The sequence below is a fragment of the Scophthalmus maximus genome, chromosome 14 (genome assembly GCF_022379125.1).
Source record: "Scophthalmus maximus strain ysfricsl-2021 chromosome 14, ASM2237912v1, whole genome shotgun sequence".
Taxonomy (NCBI): domain Eukaryota; kingdom Metazoa; phylum Chordata; class Actinopteri; order Pleuronectiformes; family Scophthalmidae; genus Scophthalmus; species Scophthalmus maximus.
The window spans coordinates 16,179,204-16,204,401 of NC_061528.1; the positions used below are offsets into that span (position 1 = coordinate 16,179,204).

At 44.2% G+C, this 25,198-nt stretch overlaps 2 protein-coding genes across 3 annotated transcripts; one reads left to right on the plus strand and one right to left on the minus strand.

Moving 5' to 3' along the window:
- Positions 1 to 10,709: 10,709 nt before the first annotated feature.
- On the plus strand, positions 10,710 to 14,225 carry cdk5r2b (cyclin-dependent kinase 5, regulatory subunit 2b (p39)). The gene has a single exon (XM_035604798.2). The coding sequence runs from the start codon at positions 11,234 to 11,236 to the stop codon at positions 12,161 to 12,163; it is 930 nt and encodes a 309-aa protein (XP_035460691.1). The 5' UTR covers positions 10,710 to 11,233; the 3' UTR covers positions 12,164 to 14,225.
- Positions 14,226 to 20,799: 6,574 nt separating this feature from the next.
- fev (FEV transcription factor, ETS family member) lies at positions 20,800 to 24,756 on the minus strand. Of its 2 annotated transcripts, XM_035604830.2 has the most exons (3): positions 24,514 to 24,756; positions 23,586 to 23,657; positions 20,800 to 22,594 (listed from the first exon to the last, which is right to left on the minus strand). In XM_035604830.2, exons 1-3 carry the CDS (start codon positions 24,560 to 24,562, stop codon positions 22,053 to 22,055), a joined length of 663 nt encoding a protein of 220 aa, XP_035460723.2. In that variant the 5' UTR covers positions 24,563 to 24,756; the 3' UTR covers positions 20,800 to 22,052. The 2 variants fall into 2 exon arrangements, with proteins under 2 accessions (XP_035460723.2, XP_047193413.1); XM_047337457.1 differs by lacking the exon at positions 24,514 to 24,756 and having other exon boundaries at positions 23,586 to 24,494.
- Positions 24,757 to 25,198: the final 442 nt, after the last annotated feature.

Sequence of the window (25,198 nt, forward strand, 5' to 3'; positions counted from 1 at the left end):
AAAGTTGACTTGACCACTTACCTTTCAATTCTTAAGTATTATTATTACATGCTTTTTTTAAAAAGCATCTTACTTCTATAGTTAATCAAGATGAAGCCCATTTCATTTTTACTACCTGAAGTTATGTGGTTCTACAACATACATCATATTTTATAAGACGATTAGATATTAAGATATCTGATCATACTGAGCTAAGACATAACTTCAGCTGTCAAACGAATGCAGTGAAGTAAAAAGTCCCAGTATTTGCTTCTGAACTGTAGTGGAGTAAAATAATAAAGTAGCATTTAAGGGAAATACTCAAGAGAAGTGCTATCTCAGAACTCAGAACTGATGTAGGAGAGATTATGAGTACAGTACAATACTCAAATACATGAATATATATACTCAGTTATATGCAGTTCTCGTTTGTTGTTGGGCTTTTTTTTGGCAACAGAATGAGTTCAGTAGCACGTGTTGTTGTTTTTTTTATCCAATAATCTCCATTCAACTCCTTTCGGAACATCACTGGCATTCCTGGTCTCCTGGGAGTTGGGGTCCTTTGAGTGTGTTCTGGATGCTGGAGTCTCCAAGACTCATGAGTTACGGAGCCACGCTCCAAAGACAGTTTTGACTCTTGACCCATATTTTTCTTTATAGGTTATCATTTTTTTTACAGATTCATCTGCACTTTATTTTCCCTCCAATCAAAACAAATGTTATCTCCAGAAATCACACTGAAACAGAAGATTGTCACAAATTTCCTTCACCCGTGCATGTTTTCTATTGAAAACCATGCATCGCTCATCGACTGATCCTTATCACGACAGGTTGCACAGCAATTTTGTGTGAGAAAAAAAAGAAAGAAAAAAAAGGCTCGGAGCCCAAGGATGATACTTTTCACAAGTGGGGGTTTCCATTATGATTCACGTTTACAGGCACACTGTATTTATCTATGTGTGTGTGTGTGTGCATGTGTAAACTCTTTGTCTGTTTTTGGTGCCCATGCAGATGGAGAGAAATATGGAGGAGGAGGATGAGGGAGGGAGGGAGGGGAAGTTAGATAGCCACCAGCTGATTGAAATGTATCAGCCAACTGGCCAGCCGCCTTGGCTCAGCTTCGGAGCTCTCCCTGATCTCCCACTCAGAGAAAACACAACAGCCAGAGGCGAGAGGGGGGGCTGGACGGGTCTATTTGTATTGAAGTTGTGTTTTGTTTTGTGTTACAGTGGATATTTTTGAGCAATTTTCTTTTTGGTCTATATTTTGAGCTTACAATGGAAGAGCTAATGGTTCGCTGGTTTGCCAGCGTGACTGGCACCTGCAATTTGGCAAATATGTTACTTTGTTTGATGAGCTCTAAATTAATCTTTGATTTCTTTTTTTTTTTTTTTTGGATAAGACATGAGTTAATGACATTCACATAAACACACACATTTGGCGTATGAAATATTCCGTTTCAGTCTGTTTGAAATAAAATGTACACAGAAAATTCCGCAGAAATCAGGACAGATCACCGTGGCTCTGCCCTGTGGGCACGATAAGCCCACAGACAAAAACATCAAACATCTGTTACCCATATTTTGTGATACTTTCCAATAGGAGCAATCTGAGGTTACTCCGAGTCATCATCGTTGTAATCTCTGCCCCTCCGCAACCATTCTCTCCCTGTCTTCCTCCTGCGCTTTTTTTTTCAGTAGCTCCTGTTGAGCATCAAAGCCTCCGCACTCTGTTCCTATGGAGCAGGAATCTCCCTACTGTGTAAACAGTCATATCCAACTGAGAAACAGATTGGGATTTGAACCTGCGTGTGAACCTCAACATCCATACTGTGCCATTCAGCCAAGGGCAAATCAGGGTGTGAGCGGGAAAAAAGGGTTTATCTTGTTTTGGGTCTAATGCACCTTTATAGTCCAAAGGAAAGTTTTCAAGACAAGACGTGTAATTTCACTCTTGAAATGATAATCTATTGGGACAGCTCTCTCAGACTTATTCATACAATTCATTATTAGTACATTCTTTTGAGGATGGGTCAAAGTTGAAAATATACATATTCAAAGATCTGTAAATGATTTGTACTTGTTGGTGAAGGTATATTTCAACTTCATTTTGTAACAGGTGAGAATGAGTTTAATTTGGAAGAACAAAGATGGGTCGGTGGGACTACAAAGCATGTGTGTGTGTGTGTGTGTGTGTGTGTGTCTCGGTTTAATCAAGGCCACTTAGGCCCTACAATGATGTGTTGGCTTTGTCTGGCGAGGATTGGCCGCCGAGGAAAAAAACCCCATCTATGAATGCACATCAACTCGTGCACACGCTTACGCCCAAAGGGTACGAACACATACCCATAGACACACTCACACTGCTGATTGTGTGGCCAACAAAGTGTTTCTTAACATCCAGACAAGGGCGCAGCCTGGTGGGTGAAGCAGGGTAGTGTCACCCGACCTCGCCGCATCTGCACTTCATGAACTACGGGGATGAAAATAACAAACAATCAAACCTTTTTTTACTGTTGTTGTTGTTTTTATTTGTCTCCTCGTTCCAACACTGAACTGAAGCTACGCTCAACGATGTCCAGAATTTAAAATCAAGGTTTGCACAATGCTCGAGATTGCCCGAGAGTGCTTGAGGGATTGAGCCTTCCCTGCGTGCATGTCCCCCGTCCGCCTTTTTGGCAGGCCCGGATAAGAACATCAAAGCGGTCGAATGCTCGTCATCCCCGGTTGTAATTAAAGCAGTGAGCCACGACAGTGGAGAGGTGGACTGCAGGCTCGGTTGTATATTCGCATGCATCCACCAGTAACTGTGTTTGTGTGTTCGAGAGATTGCGGCCTTTGATCGCCTGGCTGTGTTTGATTGAACTGGCACAGTTCTGGTTTTTGATATCGCCCGTTTTTTGTCTTTTGTTGCATAATTCAATAGGAAGTGGCACATGGGGGTTGTTCAACACCAGATGCTCCTTTTGTGCCGTCACAGGTTACATGGGGCTCAACTGGGTGGCCACACCAGCTATTACAGTTATTGATTCACAGTCAGTGTCCATGATGTTTTGGGTGTTTTATGGACACATTTTATCCAATGGTATAGTGTAAGAAGACATCTACAAATGTGAGATGCTCTTCAGCTTTTCATCTTTTGTCTGTGTTGACACAGACGATGAGAGTCTTCTCAGAGCAGCGCTGTGCCACGATCACGTCCCATTTGTCACAGAACAGTAGAGTGTCGGCTTATAGCAATCTCTCGGGACTGCGGAATATGACAAATGCAAGATGTTACATTCCTTTTCCTGTAGAGGTGCAGAAGGGGAACAGCAGAGTTGGGTGATATTATATATTCTCTAGGGCTTGCAACTAACGATTATTTTCATAATCAATTAATCCTGTCGATTGTTTTCTCGATTCATCGATTAGTTGTTTGGTCCATTAAATTTCATACAATGGTAAAAAAAAATTGTTGATCGGGTTTTTTCCAAACCCCCAAGATGATGTTTTGTCCTCACACCAAAAATATTTAGTTTACTGTCAAAGAGAATTAATCGATTATCAAAATAGTTGGCGATTAATTTAGTAATCCATTACTAATCATTTAATCGATTTACTGTTGTAGCTCTAATATTCTCTGTGGTTTCTTCACTGTGAGTCAGTGCTTTCATGCTACACGCAGCCATTTGATCCGTGGTTTACATAAAAACATTGACTAGTAAAACTTAAAATCATTGCAAAACAAAACGCACCATGAGAAGGGATTTTAGATCATTATAGAGGATTGAAAAATTGTACTTTGGATTTTATTTTAGGTTTAAGTAAAAGTACTACCTCATATCAGAGGGTAAAATGTACTTAAACATCAGAAGTGACGCTGTGTATCATTATGCAGAGTTGAAATAATTATCATTAGGGTTATTACTATCGATCCATTGCTGTTTAAGCAGAATAAATGTGCTTTGTGGAGGTGAAGCCGCAATGTTAACTTTGCAATTCACTGTCTAATAGTGTCATCAGTAACAGTATTTGTTTGGGAATCATCACGTGATCTCTAAAATATGTTTTATTGTAATATTGCGCATACGTCGTTAGTTCAGGCGAGGCCACGAGGTCAAGCGCCGCCACGACACACCAAGCACATCAGCTGACCGTCGACAGCTCTGTATGCCAGCCCACGTCAGCTGACCGCTCAGCTGATCCCCTTCCACGCATCCGATTGGCGCAGCTCACATTGTGCGCCCTATTTAACTTGCTTCGAGCGGGCCGCTCTCGCTGCTCCGCCGCACGCCGCTTCTCAAGTGATATCCAACAAGAGGCCGATCGACGATGTTGTTTGTGTCCGCGTTTGCGACGACCCCCCTCGCCAGATCCACATGCATTATGGATTATTATCAGCACGGCATGTGATCCGAGGCAGAGGAATCCATTCACGGACAGAGAGAGAGAGAGAGGGCAGGGGTATCCCCGGCCGCCCCGCCGACACCTGGGTCCCCGGTCGATGACGTCACTCCAACATTCGCGCGGGAAGCAGGCAAGCGCAATCTCTGATTTTGTCCTTCTTTCTCCTGCTGTTTCAATATCCCCAAAATGTGAGAAGCCAAATCCCAGCAGCTAGACAGGGCAAATCCGCCTTTTGAGAGGATGAAACCGAAGTAATCTGCTGCTGTCAAATATGTCCCCTTAGCTGGGGAATCAAGGCTGTGGCAGGCGGATTAACAGCTGTTTAACGAATCGTTTGACCACAACACATGGTTGAAGGTTCATGGCCGGTTCGTAGAGCCAGTGTCTGCATTATGAAGGAGCCCGAAACAGTGATGCTTGATAGGAAATAAAGAAAAAGTATTAAAAAGCTCTTCTTGCCCTGCTGCACGCCACTTTTCACTCCACTTCCACCCCTCACGCTGTATCTGACTGAATCAATGTGGAGCTGCAACACTTAATCGATTAGTAGTCGATTACTAAATGAATCGCCAACTATTTTAATTTTCGATGAATCGGTTCAAGAATAGTTTTTCAGAATTCTCTGATTTCAGCTTCTTAAATGTGAATATTTTCCGGTTTCTCTGCTTCTCTATGACAGTAAACTAAATATCTTTGGTATGAGGACAAAACAAAACATTGCCTTGGGGTTTCGGGAAACGCGATCAGCATTTTTCACCATTTTATGTTCATTTACCAAACATGAGAAAATAATCGACAGATTAATCAATAATGAAAATAAACGTTAGATAACGTTAAATCAATTTCATGTGTTGTCACTGATGCCTGCTCTGTTCTGCACTGGGTTTTTTTCTGGGGGGGCTGCTGCTCTCCCTGCCTCACATTCCATGAAGGCTCATTGAATGGTAGGGAGATGTGCCCTCCCTATCTCAGGCTTTTCCACATAGGCACGTGTAAGGGCAGAGCGGTCCCATCATGAACAGAGCCATACCGCCAAATATAACTATTTGCTATTATTGAAATGAATTTACTTTGACTATAGTCATCATGACTGTATTGAATTAATCATCATATGGTTTATATACTATTGATCCATTGCTGTTGAAGCAGAATAAATGTACTTCACCGTAGGTGAAGCTAATTTTCAACATTTCAATGTCATAGAATCATCGCATGTAATCTCTAAGACGTTTATCTGTGCAGTACATGGGTCGGTGGGACAGGCAGATTTCATGAATATCATCGAGACACGTAAACGCCACAGGGCTGGAAGTGAAAACGTGCATTGGTTTGTTGATGTATGCTTGTGAAATAGAGGCTTGATAAAAGAAGCTTGTTCAACGGAGCTGTGCAGACCAGTTGCATATTTCTCAATGAGAGGACGACCATGAACCGCCCCATTCAGTGGTGTTAACAATCCTGCTTTGTCAGCATGGACGGGGAAATATGTGAATCTGTGGCGTGCGTGCATGCGTGTGTGTGTGTGTAATCAGCAACTCCATGGTCATGCAGCTGCAGACAAGAGGAGGGGAGGCAGCTCCTTTACAAGTCTGTGACATTCACAGTGACCCACCTGTGTGTGTGTGTGTGTGTGTGTGTGTGTGTGTGTGTGTGTGTGTGTGTGTGTGTGTGTGTGTGTGTGTGTGTGTGTGTGTGTGTGTGTGTGTGTGTGTGTGTGTGTGTGTGTGTGTGTGTGTGTGTGTGTGTGTGTGTGAGAAAGAGATCCCACCTGCTTCTCTCTCCTCTCTGTAGATTGTTTTTTCACTCCACCTGCCTGCGCTAATCCCTCCCACTGGCTTTGACAGACATGTCTTCGATAAGACAAGACACCTGATCCCTTTAAACACACACACACACACACACACACACACACACACACACACATACACCTGTGGGCAGACCAAAATAGTGATTAGATTTTTGCTCATGCATTATCTTAGGCAATAAGGACATTGTTTTACTCTGTCTGGGTCAAAGGTGAATTATGACTTTCTCTTTTTTGTATTGAGGAAGACATTTGTCCATGTGATATTTGTCTATATGTAAAGTCATCGTAAAAAATATACTGATCATTTCATAAAAATTAAGTGATGAAGAACTTTGAAGTAACTGAATAAGCACTGGCTCATGAATATGTGTAGTTAGGATGATACTTGTACTATATCTGTCACACCTCTGTTTCCAATATGTGTCTGTCCAAACCCCTGTTATAGGCTAAATATCAAGATACAACAACATTTTTAAAGCACAGCAGCAGTGTCTTCCTTCTGTCGGCACCGTGGGCTCTTTCCACCACCCCCTGTCTCCCCGCTCACTCCCACTGTCCGGTTGGCAGCACCTCAGTTAGTCGATGGGGGAATTCTGTCACTAAAGCTAATATTAGTCAGAGGTCTCCGAAAACAACCTTCACCCCTCCTCGCTTCAGTCATGCCGATATGTCGTTCCAGTTTCACTAAAACTAATTAAATGTTTGGGACGAGGTGGCGAAGACGCCCGCTGACAGGGAGTGTCACCAGAGAGCCCCTCCGTGACGAGTACTGTATTCCCCCACTGTCTGGGGTGGATTCGCAGTCGACTGGATGTGGCTGCCCTCCAGTGGTCAGCCTCTTGCGGCCACCACTCTCCTTCCAGGGCATGTAAATCATGAAAGGCAAAAACAGATTCTGAAAACAGTCTCAGTCATATGGTGACATTTTTAGTGTCAGTATTGTCTGAGTTCAAAAGGAAAATGTTTTAATCAAGCTGCCAAAAGCCACCTTCATCTGTGGATACTTATCATACAAATATGATCCTGTATACAGATGTATACATTTCCTTTTTTTAAGGATAGATAGAAAAAAATGGAATCTCTCTGTTAAATTATTTTAACCTTTGCTCAGGCAAACAAATATATTTAAAGATAATAATAATAATGATGAAATAAACCATGTGAAGCCGACATTATTGTTGAAGTCATAGCCTACACAAACTGTTCCTAAAGACACATTTTAAACACTGAAATCTTTACATAACTGCACAACAAGACAGACAATATGAATGAAAACAGGTGTTTTAAGACGCTTTTCCAAAGAAGAAATATTATTCAAAGTCAATGAGGAGTTAACACATGCAGTTATGCTGTTTTTTTGGTACTGCATTTTTAATTTGGGTTTCTAGCAATGTTGATCCAACTTTGTGACACACCGAGAGAAAGTGCTGTGATTTCCGAATGAAATCGTGTTGTGGACAGATCGGGTTAGAGAACATTAGAAATGGAATGTGGTCGGTGCAGGAGACAATGGGAGTTGTTGCAGCCGCTGTAGTTGCACTAAACCACCACCAGGTGACAAACTTACCCCAGGATATGGAGAGAAAAAACTTGTGAACGTCCTCCAGTGAACAGTATGCAAACTGATGCTGACATTTTTGATGATGTTTTGCACATGTTTTCTTTCAGCTCAGTCAGCAGTTGATACCACGCACAACTGCGTTTTGCTGTTATACAATACGCAAAGGTCATACGAGGTCAAGACACATTACATGTACATATTTAAAGTTGAAAATCTGTAGGTATGGGGAAGCGCACCTACAGTAGTTGGATCCTAGCTATACCACCAGTGTGCATTGCCGATGTGTCCTTGGGCTAGACACTTCACCCTAGATTGCCTCTAGAAATAGCAGCACTGTGTGAATGGTTGAATGTGACTCGTGCTTTGAAGCGCAAAGAGTGGTCTATGTGACTAGACAGGCGCTACATAAATACAGTCCATTTAACACCTCATTTGTTGGCTGTCTCAGACAATTAGATGGAGGGGGGAGTTGTAATCCACTCTAATATATATTTAAAGTCTAACTGGGAATCTGCCCTGCATCTACAGTCACTTTGTCTCTCACCTTGTCACTGTCCTTGCTTGACAATAATGTTTTGTGACACACGGCTGATTCTGCTGTTGTGTGCGCAGCGTGTGATGTGGTGCTACCCAATCCCATCATTTCTAAAGCGTCCTATTCAGTGAGCTGGCAGAATTCAAACCCACAACAAACGTCACACAACGGTGAGACGGCAGGTCAATGTCGGCACAAAGGAAGGAGCACTGTCCGCCACAGTGCATTTACCTCTGGTTGTTTGTTGCCTCATTAATATATTGCGGCTAAATCATCTATTTCTGTCTGGACGTTTCTTCGCAATCACCGTATAAAAATGAAAGTTAATATTAGGGATGGGAGGATACCACTTTTTTGTAACTGATCCGACGCCGATCCTGCAAACTTGGGTATCTGCCGATACCGATCCGATACTAATCTGATACAATCTTTCCCCCACTCGTAAATAAGATATTAAATGATGCATTGTTCAGGATGCACTTTGATTAACCTAATCATCTAAAACCTCGTACTCAACTGTGAAACAAATAATAAACTCCCCTACAGGAAGTCCCACTTAGCCAGCAACATGACTGAGTTATGTATTGCTGCTGTTTTATTTCCCACAGAACTTTTGGCAGAATGTTTTATGGTCAGCACCGTTCAAACAAGCAAAAAAAACGAATCGAACTGTAAACTGTTAATTAAATAATAATAAATTGAAGATTTAAGATGAATCCGGAATGTCGTTCAACGCTTAGTAGATATGTAAATAGGCATTTACTCGGTATGTTTAATGTATCGGATCGGATTTTACTTATTATTTATTCCGATATCCAATCCAGTCACTCTGGCCAATATTGCCATTCTGGCCCATTCATAAACAAAGCATACAATGTTTTTTGAAACCCCCCGTCTTATCACCAGACCTTTGAGTGTTGATATAATTTGGTCTGCATAGTGATGTATATTACAGCCACAAAAGCTTCGGGCTTTCTTTTAATGCATTGGGATTATTCACCCGCCGCATCCTGCTGCGTTTTGTGTGATTCGTGATGAAAGTGTCTTTTGATCACCGTGTGTTGGATCAAGCATGATCAAAAGAGTTTGTGTGAAAGGGGGGAGGGGACACTTTAGCACTTTACAGTTGTGGGACATTGTCTTTCGCTTGAATTCGCTAAATTCGCCTTGAATTACCTTCGGCCTTTTATCCGGACACAGCTGTTCGGCTTAGGCATTAGACAGTTTATTGATGATTATGATTGTCATTATTATGATGCAGCTATAATGGTGTAGATGATAATGATAGGTTGCTATTGTTGTTGAGGTAACAGTGGAGATGATGATGTTATGTGAAGATGATGACAATGATGGGTGGAGGAACATTTACAGAGGATTATGCAAATGACTTTGATCTTTTTAATGCTGTTACCAACTATGTGACAGACCATCACTGCAGGCCTGGTCTACATTAAACTAAATCATTAAAGCACAACACATTCAACTTTATTCTGATATCCATATCTGTCCTCGCTGTTCTTAGACGTACTGCACCTGATATATGCTGTATTTTAATATCCTCATCGGAATATAGTGTTTGAATCAATCGACCGATCAATTTTAAGCATCGACCAGTCTGCCCTTTTAACAAACTTTGTATTATAACGGCTCCAGGATGGTATTAACCTGTTTTATCCGCTGTCTGAGCTGAAGTTAACATGTTCACACTGGCTTTGAAGTTTCACACTATCCAAACTGACATTAGCTCACATACAAGTGGAGACCACCATAAATATTTTGATTCCACAAATAGGGCTGTAAAGGCCTATAAAAAGCCTTATTCTTAAGCTTCACCTCTTTAGTTAACACTAAAATCCTTACACCTCAGTCCACCACGGTGTAAGTCTCTCAGCGCTATTTCCACCTGTGTGATCAGACGGGAGAGGCGTAACTTAGTGGAAGGGGGCCAGTCGGCCCTGCTTCAGGTGATTGGATGACCCGGGTTTCCTGGGACATGCTAAACATTTCCTCTGTAGGTGTTGAAATTGACTTTATCCTATTACATGGAATCTCTACTGCAGGAGAACAGACCAGAAATAGCAAACATTGATATGTGGTAGTAATAATAATAAAAACATTTAACCAATACAGTACCATACAGCAGAACTTTATAAAGGGATCAGTGTTACTATTAGTATTAGAATTAAGTATAACAAGGGGATGGACAAGTGTAGCTTGAGTAAAACAAGTGCAGGGGAGGCTCTGTCTTTCACACATTACCAACGCGGCCGGCCAGTCAACTTTATTCAATATTTGGAAAGATTTTGAAAATTAGTCTGAGATTGGATTCTGATGGTGAGGGATGAGTGTTTCAGATACACCTACATTTCTCCACAAAGAGGACACGGACCACTCTGGGACCTCCAGTCGGGGGGGGGGGGGGGTGCACCGACCTCTGGGCCCTATGAGCAGTCTCTGTGCTCAGTGTACGAATCCATTCTTGAAGGATGAATGGTCTAATTTGTACATATAGCACATGCTTTTTTTAAAGTAACTAACGGTTTGTCAAACCCCAGCACCCCTGGTGATTGGATCATTGATTGGCTTCCCCATTGGCCGGCTCGGCTGTCAGTCAGCGGCTGCACTCGCTGGTTCGTCTGAAGCGAGCGCATTACACCGGTCGACTTATCTCCGTTTAGTCAGCAGCCGCGGCATCGTGTCGCAGCGTCCGACCGAGGCGCTGACGGAGCATCTGTCGGGAAACGCGACGTCGTCAGCGGCCCCAGCCTGGTCCAAGCACGGCCGGCGAGCGATCACACGCAGTGGACGAGACGCGTCAATGGATCTCCGATCGCAGTCGTGACCGCTCTCCGCCGCCCCTCACCCTGCGGAAGATCCTGCGCCGAACTTGCCGCCGCTGCTGCTGCTGCTGCTGCTGCTGCTGCTGCTGCGTCCACACCGCCGCGGCGCGCACCTCTGCAGACATGGGCACCGTCCTCTCCATATCCCCCGCGACGAAGAAGGCGTCCATCATGGACGCGGACGCCGCGGGCGACGGGCCCAAGCACGACAAGACCCTCAAGCGGCACTCGATGTTCGTCTCGCTCTCCTGGAAGAAGCTGGTGGCCAACTCGGCCAAGAAGAGCGCCAAGAAAGTGACCCCCAACCCGCTGTCCACCCGCGAGCCGCCGCCGCTGCCGCCGCCGCCGCCGTCGTCCGGCCAGGTGGCGCAGCGCAACAGCGAGAACATCAGGAAGACGCACCGCACCGACGAGAAGAAGCCCAAGGCGCCCATCCCCGTGCCGGTGCCCACGGTGCCCACGGCGCCCACGGCGCCCACGCTGAACGGCGAGGCCGTCGCCCAGCAAGGCAGGCTCGCCTCGGTGCAGAAGCAGCCCAGCAGCCTGTCGCTGGTGTCGCCGCGGCGCATCGTCATCCAGGCGTCGACGGGCGAGCTGCTGCGCTGCCTGGGGGACTTCATGTGCCGCCGGTGCTCCAGGCTCAAGGAGCTGAGCAGCGGCGAGGTGATCATCTGGTTCCGCAACATCGACCGGACCCTCCTGCTCCAGGGCTGGCAGGACCAGGGCTTCATCACGCCGGCCAACGTGGTGTTCGTGTACCTGCTGTGCGAGGACACGATCTCGGAGAGCGTCGAGTGCGCCGCCGCGCTGCAGGGCGCCTTCCAGACCTGCCTCTACCTCGCCTACTCCTACATGGGCAACGAGATCTCCTACCCGCTCAAGCCGTTCATGATCGAGTCGAACAAGGACGTGTTCTGGGAGACGTCGCTGCGGATCATCGGCCGGCTGAGCGGCAAGATGCTGCGGCTGAACGCGGACCCGCACTTTTTCACCGAGGTCTTCCAGGACCTGAAAAACCAACGCGACACCGGCGACGCGAACCTGGACCGCTGACGGGGGAGCGCACAACGGCACGGGTGGGCTCTTTTTTGGGGTTGTTGTTTTTTTTTTTAAATGAAAAAAAAAAGAGAGAAAGAATGAAGATGAATGTTTTTAGTTTTTTGGCGCAAAGCCAAACGAAAATGGGCCGAGGAGGCTGAGTGTCGCCGTCCTGAGCGACAACGTCGCTAGGCAACAAGAGTATGGGAAGATTTCATCAATTGCATGCCAACGGTATATTGTCCTTCTTTTGTCTCGTTCCCCCCCCCCCCCCCACCGCCACCTACCCTGAGAGAGACGCGGGGATTGACATTGACTGAGTGGCGCCAAATCACGCACACTGAGTGACACTCGAGTCCCCGTTCCGTCAGGGCCACTGTCGGGTCCAGCGGGGCAAGTGCGCGGCCAAGGGTCCAGGCGGGACCGGAGCCGAGCCGTGCGTTTTGGAGAGCGGGCGGCGGAGAGGCGGAGCTGTCCGAGGTGCTGACCTGTGCAGCCACCCCCCCCCCCCCCCCCCCCCCCCCCGCCCCGCCCCTCCCCGCCATACTTGAGTCACTTTTCCACAACAGAGCCGCGCGTGGCTTAAGAGGACCTGTCATCCCTGTACATTTTCAGCACTTAAAGCCTAAGCCTTGTTAAGTAGAGGTGCACAGTACATGTACCTGCACTGTGCTTTTTTTTCTTCTTTTTTCTTAAAGTCTCAGCCAGCAGGGGGCAAGTCACAGGCTGTGAAGACATGCAACGTGATATCAGAGGCGTGATTCTTCTTCAAAAGTGGGGGATGAAAAACACATATACTTTGTACAACTGTGTAGATATTTCCCTTTTAAAGCTTGTTTCCATTGGCAACCCTAGAGCGGATGTCAAAATGGCCCCCTCCCTTCATCCCTTCATCCCTCCCTCCGGAAAAGCACCGTTGCTCTTTGTGCAGCTATTTTAGCAATTTCCAAATTTTTGTCGTAACGCCGACGCGAGTTTGAACGAAACACAACTTGCGTTTGCCCGCCGATGTGATGGTGCACAAGTATGTATTCCTGCAAAGTGGGCCGCCGGTTCGAGTTGGGCATAGATGTGAAATTAGTGAAGGGAGTGTGTCCCCCCTCACCTTGAATGTGATAAACTAAATGGCCACGCAGCAACATTATCGACACAAAGGCCTCTGGTTGTGTTACATTGCTTTGCAACATATTGCGGAATGGAATACATATTGTTTTTCTCATACGTGCCAACTGCAACTTTCTCGGCCTGGAGCTATATATGGTTTACATGTACATAATCTCACATGGTAAATTTGCTCTTTGTTTTATTATTATTATTATTTTTTTTCCTTTTGTCTGTTTTGAAGGCTACGATGTACTGTATAGTTCAAGTGTTACAAAAATAGAGCTTAATGGTCAAATGTTATATTTTTTTTGCCCTCGTTCTGGAAGCGTTGTGTCGCGTCGCCTCGGTTCGCCGGATTTCGATCCCTCTTCGGTTTTCGGGAAGGACGTTTCCTTGTAATGTAAATACTGAGTGTGAACATCTCATCCGTTAGTGACGGGTCATTTTGCACACGGGCGTCATTGCAGTTTCTATAAGCTAAAAAGGGATTGGATCCGACCGCCACTCTGAAACCAAATTTGACGGGGGCAAAACGCGACGGCAAGTATTTCGGTGTTACGTCATCGTGGTGTCGTGCTGTGAACTCGTCGTTTGCAAAAGTGGAATATAATGCTGCAATTTTTGCACAGCTGTGAACAAAACCTTTTTGTTGTTGTTGTTTTTTTTTGCACATGTGGTATGAACATACTGGCCGTGTACCAATGCTTTCCTTTCAGCTCCGGGACTGTTTGCCATTCAGTTTGCGGTGGACTGCCGCCGAGTCCCGCTGTAGGACGATCATCTGCCACATACAGATCTTTTGTACAGTTCACATGTCCTATAACTGTCAGCTATTCAAGGATACTATCTAGGTGTGCGTGTCGTCTGTGGTGTGGTGCCACAGTTGCATTCACTCTCTCTATATATGTTAATAAAAGGCCGATACAGTGATTGTCTATGGTGACCATGGTGAAATAAATCCAAAACCCATGTACTCTCTCGCTCTGCTTTGGTCATTTAACACTCTTGTCTTGATGTTCATGCGTGTGTAGCCCACTAATGTGGCCCGTGTTTGTGCCAACCTTGCAGTTTGCTGAAGCAGTAATTGCGGCGGACGGCCTCTTATCCACTCGTCCACCCCCATTATCCTTGATTTTTTGAAGGGAGCCCCTTGAGATTTCGCTTATGCAATAGAAATAATTCCATGACAAATATACTTGCCTCCGAGGGTTGCCATGAGACCGACACTCGTGAGATTTCACCGGTTGCCACGAAACTAAAAACTCACCAGTCGGGGGCTTTATCATGGCATGGAGACGTTCACCGAGGCAAGTCGTTATTCATGCCACTCGGGGGTTTACGGAGGGACGAGCAAAAATGACTGATCTGTGGCAATGGCGACGTTGCATCCAATAGTATGTTATTCGCTGTGGTGTGCACAGAGGACAGTGAGGCCTGCTGACACATTTAAAGGATATTTTTGGCATCCTTTCTGCCCTGGGTATTCCGATTGAGGCCACGTACTGAAAATGGGAACGCAGACAACTAAACAGTAACAAAGTAAATCTCCGGAATTCAAGGAGATAATCCGCCTGCACTCCTCTGCTGAACTAGTCTCACACTGTACACATTCTTGATGATGATTCATGAATATTCATGGGTGTTAAATGATGTCCTATTAGAATTGCCTTTTGTTTATCAAATGAAGTTTGAGGAGCTTCTCTAGTTCAGAGCATTGGCTCTGTTGTTGATTTACTGAATGACAGAATGGAGCTGGATTGATAAGGTTATCCTCCCGGTTTTGTGAATAAGCCACATGGACTGGAGGGTTCCTTCATGTGATTGGTTAGAATCTGCTGCAGTCTCAGGACTGTCTGTGACTCTCTCTCCCGCTCCCCCTCGCTCTCCGTGTGTTGGTCTAATAGGGACATACAGTATCTATTTGGAGAGCTAAAATGGACGGATGCAGACAGAATTGAGCGGGGATAAAAAAAAAAATAATAAAGAAAAATAAAAATCAGGACACAAAGGGAACAGGAGTGAAATAGTTTGAAAAGTAGGTAGAGGTGGAGAGACTGGAAAGAAAGTGGAACAAGGACAGAGACATGAAACGGCTCGACATGCAGATAGCTTTTCCTTGCGACGATGAGGAAAATGGTATCGATCCATCATTTATTTCATTATTCCGACGTTTCTAAAAGAAAAAGGCGGCCACATCGTGTTAACACTGTCCTGAACTTAACTCTTTAAAGTCTGTTTTGACTGCATTGTCATTCATTCACTGTATGACACAGTGTTGCATGTGACCCGTATTGCTCCTGTAAAACCAAACCATCTTGTATTGTCACCAAACTGATCTCTTTTTCTGTCTTTTTTCTAGAGGCATGACACCAACGTACACTTCTCCTTGAATTTCAAACCATGCGGCCGCATCCATATGTTTTTCAACGCCAACGCTGCGTGACATCCTCTCGGTCTCAACTTTCTTATGACCTGTGCGGTCAAGGGAATCGCGTCATGATGGTCAAAATAGGTCTCTTGTTGTGTGTTTGCCTTCATCTCTATTATTTTATACACCCAGGCTCTTTCGCAGGTTGACTCCACGACAGAATCCGGCAGCTGGCGTTATGTAACAGCTTCCCTGGCGCAGTGTTGCGAGCCCTCCTCTCCGTTATTAAGATTCAACCCGGCCGCGTCTCTATAGTAACGGTTTTAGGTAAGTGAATGAGAGCTGGACAGAGTGGAGCCGTGTGATGCCGAGCGTGGGCCGAGATGCTGCACAGACACGTTAGCGCCGAAGACGCGCACAACGGTGTTTGTGACACATTACATCACGTTCTGGTTTTTTTTCTTAAATCCAGGATTACACCACATGACATTCTAAAAACAGCAACATGTGTTTACCTGCGCACACACACAGGTAACCGGACAACACACAAAGATAGATAATAACAATTTCATTTGATTTTTTTTTTATTTTGTCATGACGTCACAGTGAGGTCACTCAGGGTCGTATGGTGCCACAGTTCGGTCATGTCTGTTGGTCTCTGCGGTTTAGAAACGGTCTCGACTGCATGTGAATAGTGCTCTGCCACACTACGGGGGGTCACATGACCGCGATGGCACAGCCGTTGTGATTGACAGTTTGACGGTTCATTCCAGATCAACCCATTAGATTCAGTCGACAGCTGCAGTCATTCGCTACTGTTCCAACTGAGATATTACATAAAAAAAAATATGAGAGGCTTATGAAAATGGCACGCGTTGTTAAATATTTATGTCTCGTGGCCCAACGCAAAGCAGGTGCATACGCCTCGTCACACAACAACGTACGTTTTTTTCCACCTTCAAACTCTTCACATGGTTTCATTTATATAATCAAAGATTAGAGAAAAGTCAGAAAAATAAACTAAATTAACTAAAAATTTTCTTTGTGCTGGATCTTGTCCCATCTTTACGTCTCTTTACATTTATCTTGTGAGCCTACACGCACGCACGCACGCACACACACACACACACACAAACACATATATTTCTGAAGTGGAATTGTAATTGCAGAACTTTTAATTGTTATGGACATCTATTTATTGGCACTTTTACCCGAGTAAAGGATCTGAATACTTCCACCACTGTTAACAGACCAGGACAATGGAAATTTAGTTAACAAACCCCCCCCCCCCCAAAAAAAACAAGGGATTATCCTCAGACCAAACGATTGTCAGCGTCATCTGCGTGGAAAAGAGCGACCAAATCTGGACCAACCGAGGGAACACCCTGTGAGGGATTATGTCTATTTATGCTGTCCTCTTGCTACATAACCGCTCTGCTAATCTCTTTAACTAGATTAACTCGTCGAGTCGCGGCGGGTCTGGTAGATGGTCGCCACTTTCACACAGCAGGACGAAGTCGGGTAACTTGAAACTTGCCCCCCCCCCAAAAAGAAAACTAGTTAAGTTATTGACGAGTGATATGCTTTACCAACTGTTAGGCTCCTTACTTTATTTGTTATGTAACTATAGACTGTCATATTTACATGTCACTTTTAAAAACAAACAAGTGCAATTTGAGTTGTTATACAATAAGTGAAAAAAAGAAAATCCTGAGCAGCAAACTATTTCCTTCATTGACCACACGCCTACAACATGTCCAGTGTCATTCTTCTCTTCTTTATCCGCCGGTGAATCATTTCACTCTGCATGAATCTGCATGATTATTCATCCATTCAGTTTTTATGTAAGAGACAAAATCCCACCCCTGGATTTTGAACTGTAGTGGTGCGCCGAAAAAACCAGACCATTATTTGAATTGACGAATTCATATTTGGACCAAGCCATCACTGGATTTCTGTCTTTTAACAACAGGTTGGGACACATTTGTACTTGTTATAACTTCAAGGACTATATTTGATTTCAAACATTAGAACAATGCTGAAACTACATCACTTTGCTGGTAACGGTGAGGTTGCAACACTTTGATGGGGAAACTGTTTCTCCTGAGCTTTTGCCTCAAGTAGAATATTGAACTTTTTTAAAAGGATGAAGAAATACGGATCAGAGATAGATTATGACCATGATTACATGGTACATTGTTCCTAGTGTATTGCAAACTGCTGTACACAGGAGTAAACTGCTCTCCACTTTACCGCCTTGATCCCCTCTCCACACGTCTGTGGCGTTCGTTCTCAGGTCTATTTCAGCACCAAGTAGGTGTCGCGTTCTAATCTAGCCGAGCCCTCGTTACCGCTCTTTCCTGCTTGAAGCGTGACTCACTGACTGTAACACACAGAGCCCACTGCCTCACCCCGTGTCCCAATAATAACGACATGCACCGTTGGGAACGTTTTTTTTCCTAATTTATTCTTCGCAGAACATGTGATTCATAGGTACCTGTCTGAATATAATGAAGTTTGAGCAAAAATAGTAACCCTGAACAAATCATTTTCCCCTTGATTCTTATTCCACACTGTCTGACAGTAGGGTATGCTGCCTATTCTCTTTTAGCCTCTCCTCTCTTCTTGCCAAGTACAGTAAATGAGAATTCTCTCCTGCTTCAAACGTCTCACAGTGAGAAATGACAAGATTCACATTATGTTTATTTTGCCTTAAATCTACAGTGTGTAATATTTAGAAGGACGTATTCACAGAAATTGAATATATTGTCCATAATTGTATGTTCATACATGTACAATCACCTGCAACAAAGAACCGATGTTTTTTCGTCAACTTTGAATGAGTTAAATATTGTTACATTAGGGGGACCCGACCCCCGCGTCCCGGTTCCACTGCAACTCGGGAGGTCGGAAAAAAATCTCCACCCCGACTTCCAGGGTCCGAGTTCCGAGGTATAATGGAAACGCAGCATTAAACTCGTTTGCAGAAAACGGTCCAGAATACGTCGCATTCGCGTTGAATTTCCAGCGCTGCGGGAAACCGGAAGTGGAATTGCGCGGTGCGTCACCATAAAGTGTCCCCTGTCGGATGCTCAGTTGGTTGCGGTTTGCAGCGTTACCACCAGATGCCGCCAGAAAAGTACAAAAAAAATACACACTGGGGCTTTAATTTCTCAAGAGTACAAATCTCACCAAAAGCATAGCTCATTGTGAGTGTAACACAGTGGTCTCAGATGGCGGAGCTTTCCATCATCACCTGAATGCACCTCCCGGAAAGCTACATGGTAACAAGAGTTCAAGGGGATTTTTTTACGCCATGATGACATCAACTGAATTCACTGGCTGCCATTAAAAACACATTCATTGCTTTCAAAAATATGGGCGTGGTTTGGAAAATGGTGATTTAAACTAGGCTATGTCTTTTATTAAAAATAAATTACAAAAAGTTTACAAAATATTAGAACCTCGGTCCTGGCGACAGGTTTGAGACTGAATGAGTCTCTCTGTATGAACACATCTTAAACAAAGGGTCCAAATAAGTTGATGACACTCAGATCTGACGTTGGTGAACTGCGATGTTGAACCCACTAGATTTGAGTCACACACACACCATTCATTTTCCTTTTTTGGTAACTAAAACAGAAGTTTCTTATGTTGCCTAGCAGCAGTAAGTAACATTCGTGCAAAGATTTTCTTCTCTCTCTCTCCTTTCCCTCTCCTCCTCCTCTGTTCTGCATTCACACTGTTAATCCTGCGGCTCGCAGGGAAAACACCCACCTAGGTTGTTATGCAAGAAGAAGAAGAGAGGATGAGTGACGCTCAGCAGCAACAATAGATACACAGCAGATTAGTGGCTTGCAGAGAAGACAATTACAATGTTTCGGAAGTGACTCAATCCCTGTGGAGTTTAATTGCTGGTGTACAGGGATTGAATGGCACATCGGGATTCTCTGTAGCTCTCTCTGTGTGTGTGTGTGTGTGTGTGTGTGTGTGTGTGTGTGTGTGTGTGTTTGTGTGTGTGTGTGTGTGTGTGTGTGTGTGTGTGTGTGTGTGTGTGTGTGTGTGTGTGTGTGTGTGTGTGTGTGTGTGTGTGTGTGTGTGTGTGTGTGTGTGTGTGTGTGTGTGTGTGTGTGTGTGTGTGTGTGTGTGTGTGTGTGTGTGTGTGTGTGTGTGTGTGTGTGTGCGCGCGCGCGCGTGTCGGATTCAGTTGTCAATAGCGACCCCATGTCTTTCCCATTGATATGCAGGACACACACACACAAACACTGTTGTTATAAATAAGTGAAAGACTCTCTCTCTCCCTGTGTTTGTGTCACACACACACACACACACACACACACACATCTCTGTAGACACTGCCACGAAGGTTAGGGGGACCAATCTGTTATTTGCAGACGCCTCCGTGTTCTATATTAGACCAACTCTGTTGTCACCCAGTTATGTAAACTGCAGCCCTGATGCTGCGGGAGAGATCTGGCGCCCCCGTGTGGCCAACAATATGTAGTGTCACACTATATGGCACAGATTAAACTGTACCTTCAACACAGAGCCAGTTCAACTCTTCAGAGTGATTTTTGGTGCTCATGTGTGTTCCAGGACTGAGATTGGGAATGACCCTCATTAGTCATGTGATGTACGTGATGTACGTGATGTTCTCATTCAGTTAGATTGTCAGATTCTTGACCTTCCCAACCTAGAGGGCAATTGATCCACTGGACAAAACGTGGTTCCAGTTCACATCCTAGATAATAGAACATGGCATCTGGATATCAGGGGAAATTGCGTTATTATTTCTGCATAGAAAAACAGAATGAGTCACCACAACTCTTATAGGCTTGAGCTTATACTGCTAGATTATCATTGTAAGTACTGTGAATGAGGTGCTGGCAGATCGTAGCTGTTTGCCTCAGCTGTAGGATCACATGCTTACACATGTCATATTTACTGTCCACAACATTTCTGTAGCTTCAGACTTTACCTTCTTCATTTCCTATAATCATTGAATCCATAATGACTCGGAGACTGCATCACGGAATAACCATGCAGTTGAAAACACACACACATTTTGAGAAAGAACATTGTTGTGCCATGTAACAAATGTGACACAGAAGTCTGCATTGTTTCCCGGCACGAAAATATTCATCATAATGCACAATTCAAAGACTTCCTGACAAAGAGGCTTGATCATAACAATCTATCTTTATTTACTTCATTTGTTGTTGTTTTTTTATATTATTGGTACAGTTGGTTAGGCTACAGTTTATGAGCTTTTGTGAACAAATGAATGATGCATGGTAATTCACTTCAAAATCACTAAAAAGCAGCAATAGCCCGAGCCTGTCTGTACCCTATACCTACAGTATTTACAGAGTAGATCGAGGATTCACAGTTTTCATCACTATTCACGTTAGAGCCTATAATGTCACACATTTTTTACAACCCCACACCTCTGAAGTAGTGTTATTTTTATTGCAAAGTCAGTCACGTTGGATTTCTTTTTTATTGGCGCAGCCTCGTGATCGAATATTTCCGGTAATGAAGATACTGAGTTTTGACTGATTAAGGGGATGTAGTCGTGCTGATATTGAGTGAAAGTGACAATTATGAAGTGTTATAGCAGGCATTTGGCTATTTCATAACACCACGAGATGGCGCTAACAGTCCAGTGATGGCTGGCCATCTTGCTCCCAAATTGGAGTGAACACATCCATCTGTATCTAATAACAGACCCAGAACTCAATTAATAAGGAAGAAGGGATGACAAATGGCAAAGGGAGAGAAAAGGTTGTGAACAGAAAGGAAATTAAATAGAAATTATGTCTATCATTACCCTTTCGGATAATGTTCTAGTATTTTTGTTCATTTTGCAAACTGGTCTCCCACGCAGAAACTTTTATTGAACTACATATGAATTAATTGCACAGATTGAGGATGGAATTAGGAAAATTCCACACGTGGGTCTGTTTGTGAGTTATCATTTAATACAATTATTGAAATTTGCGCGGGTAAAAGTCGATTAAACCCCGTGCGTAATTTGATTGGCCGCACCACTTGGATGGATGATGTAATGTGGCATTGAAAATATGAGTTACAATTAAAAATGGGTGAAGACGTATTCTGTTTTCATACAATTTTAAGACACCAGGCCCACACAACTGTCGTTTCAGCATCAGCTACAACCCATAATAACACATTTTAAAAGCAACCAGATGCTGCCTAGACTATTTTTATTTTATTTTTGCGTGATGTTTAAAATGTTTTTGGTTTGTTTTTTAACCAAAATGAACTCAATTTTTTGCCAAGACGATACTTTCACCTGCAACCGTCCTTGCCCATGTGTGTGCCACCTCTCCTCTGGCGCTCTGCTGCGTCACTAGTGGTGTTTACGTCCTCCCTCCAGTCTGTCGACAGCAGACAGACGCAGTCAAGTAGTCAGTTGTAGTGGTTGTTGATGCTACCCAGGCTGTTGATGTTGTTGACGCAGCTGATGTGGGACGGGGACACGGTGCCGAAGGGCCCCGCCGGCTGGAGGTTGTGGCTGTGGTACAGAGCCGTGGTCGCGGTGCCGGGCCAGTAGGAGAAACCCGACGGCCCCACGCCGGGGGCCATGAGGTTCAGCTTGGAGATCCCGGCGAAGGGGATCGGCGAGAAGTTCCCCTGGAACTTGTAGATGGCCTGCTCCGTGGTGGACGGCTGGCACACCTGCGCCAGGCCGTGGAAGTCGAACTTGTACGCGTACCTCTTGCCGTGCACCTTGGTCATGATGTTCTTGTCGTAGTAGTAGCGCAGCGCGCGGCTCAGCTTGTCGTAGTTCATGTTGGGTTTGCTCTTGCGCTCGCCCCAGCGCCGGGCCACCTCGTCCGGGTCGATGAGCTTGAACTCGCCGTTGGTGCCCTCCCAGGCGATGCACGACATGTTGGTGCTGTCAGAGAGCAGCTCCAGCAGGAACTGCCAGAGCTGAATCTGCCCGCTGCCTGGTAGGGGATGATGATAATAATAATAATAATAATAATAATAATAATAATAAATGGTAGTTGAGTGGAAAGCCCCCCCCCCAGAAAAAAAAAATCTTACGTGAAACCACATGATAATAATTGATGGATTTCACATGTTGCCTCTTATTTTATCCAATATATTATCATTGGTCAGCTAACTTGATGGCAGCAAGTGTTAATACACACCACTGTTTTTTAAAATTTATTTTTAAGCACATTGCAGAATAATCGGAAAAAACATGTTTACAGACATTGTAGTATGTGCTTTGAATTTGAACTGTATGTTTTATATTTTGAGGTCTTTTTTTCAGAATTTATTTGTAACATTTTATAGTTGAACACGCCCTAAGAAAACAATTTGCTTCTTTATCAGCCAGTAATATAAACGTGGTGGAATTAATCAAAGGATTCATTCATAATAAACATTGGAAATATGATGCGGTGGCTCTAATGGGTGATAGTCAACAATCATTTACATTTGAAACGTTTAGTTTGCCAAATATTTATGATTCAAATTCAGATTTTCTGATGTTATCACGCACTGCTTTATTTTGCGCGTGCACCTGGCGCTGAGATTTGGTGTTTTTTAAATGTATTTGATCCTAACCTGCTAAATCTATATTATAAATATTTTACTCCTTTTATTAGTCTGTGGTCAGCAAACATAAAAGGTGTCTGTAATGGAGCAAGTACAGGGGAACAAATAAAATGAAAGGAACCTTCGATCCTGATAATGATAATGATGACATTTTTCGATTATTCATTCATCTAATTATTGGGACCTATGTTATATGCAATTTCGTTACCATGGTTCAAACAATGGTATTACATGGTTAGACGTAGCTCATTTATTTTATTAGCTATTTCAATATTAATATTTTCAGATACTGTGTGTTGTAAGGTGGCTTATTATGAGTAATAACCGTGAAGCCCACTGATGATGAAGCCCACGCTGAGATCCTCCTCTTACCTTTTTGTACTCCCGTATTTATTGGACCCCACGACGTCCCTTTGCTTTCCTTCAACAGATTTTCTGTTGGATCTGAAATCAAAAGCAGACACAATGTCACCGTCATCAACACCATCATCATCATCACCGCCATCAGCTTAAAAAAAAAATATTACAGGATGCTTCCTTGAACAGGTGCAGGCCTGCTGCCTCAGAAATGCATCTAATAATTGCTTCGCTGGGGGAAGAAAACAAAATCCACTTGTGTCCAGAATTATTTTCCTAGAAATGACTTTCATATCTTCGAATGAAGCAAGAACACTCGAGGGAATAGAAGTGGACGAAATCAAAACACACTTTAAAGATGGATTTTCTTTAAATCTGTTTTCAGAGTAATAATAATAATAATAATAATAATAATAATAATAATAATAAGCAGGCTCGGTAGAGAGAGCAGCTGTTGTAAAAAAAATATTAAACGTCGCTGTATAATTGACTAGCCCGGTGCATGGGATCCCCAAGAAGAAAAAAAAATCCGATGAAATATGAAACTTCACAAAATTCCAACAAAAGATCCAATGAATGGACCATAAAGTCCCCGACTGCGTCCCGGTGCCGGTGCCGGCGCACGGCGGCCGCACTAAGGGTGTCGTCTCTGCGGGCTCCGACTCTGCGAGGAGCCAGGAAACGCGTCCAGGAAAAAGGATTTCCGATTTCCGACAAAAGAGCAGACGGGCTTTCAGATTTGAAAAAGGGCTGAACAATGCTCGAGCCCTGGAACCAAAAAAAAAAAACAGGAAAAAAAAACCCGGGAGCAGCGCCCGACGCGCCGGGAGCGCACCGGGAGCGCACCGGCACCCGGGGCCGAATCTTTGAAAGAAATTACAGCACTAAAAAAAACCCCAACCCAAATCTATTCGTGTATGGAAGTGTGGACCGAACGACGAACCTGAGAGATACATGTTGAACATGAGGTTTCCTCCGCAGTCCCGTCGCATTGTGCGCGGGCCGTTCAGAAAGGGCTGGATTTCATTTCGTCGGCGGCGGAGGAAACGATTTTTATTAAACTTTATCTCATAACTGTGATCTGGAATAAACGCGGGGTGGACAGATTGAAGTTTCCAGGCAACTGTCGCGGGGCCCCATCTCTGAGACAATATTCAGACAGCAATTTCCCCTGGTGCATTGCTTTAATTAAAAGAGCAATTTACCTCTGTCAGAGCCCGCCTGGTGCCCACAATAAAAAAAAAAAAGAAGAAGAAGAAGAAGAGGAGAGGCCGATAGAAATTCGGCCCCCTTATCAATCCGCCATCACAGTTTAATAAAAGTTTCCACGTTAAGATCTGAGTTTCTATGGTGAATTGAAGTGTTTGACATGGAAACCGGTTCAGATCCTCCCTCACTTTTCCGCCTCTTTACCTCTTGGCAAACAACAGAGACCTGTTTCATGTCGGGGGAAAGAGAACATTTACCTTGACCAGCACGCTCCGGTGCACACGAGACAACAAGAACATGTCATCCCCTCCCCATCCCTGAACCGTCTGTTTGTGGGTTTAAGGTTATATAGCCTCAATCTGAGGGTAATGAGGTTGTAACTCTAAAACCATGGCTGTTGATGCTCACTGACGTTATCA

Excerpts from the sequence above, each read along its gene's own strand:
- cdk5r2b (XM_035604798.2), top strand. The coding sequence starts at position 11,234 with ATGGGCACCGTCCTCTCCATATCCCCCGCGACGAAGAAGGCGTCCATC.
- fev (XM_047337457.1), bottom strand. The coding sequence starts at position 23,718 with ATGGCGGTGATGATGATGATGGTGTTGATGACGGTGACATTGTGTCTG. Across the intron at positions 22,595-23,585 it reads AAATACGGGAGTACAAAAAG|GCAGCGGGCAGATTCAGCTC; the intron begins GTAAGAGGAGGA and ends ATCCCCTACCAG.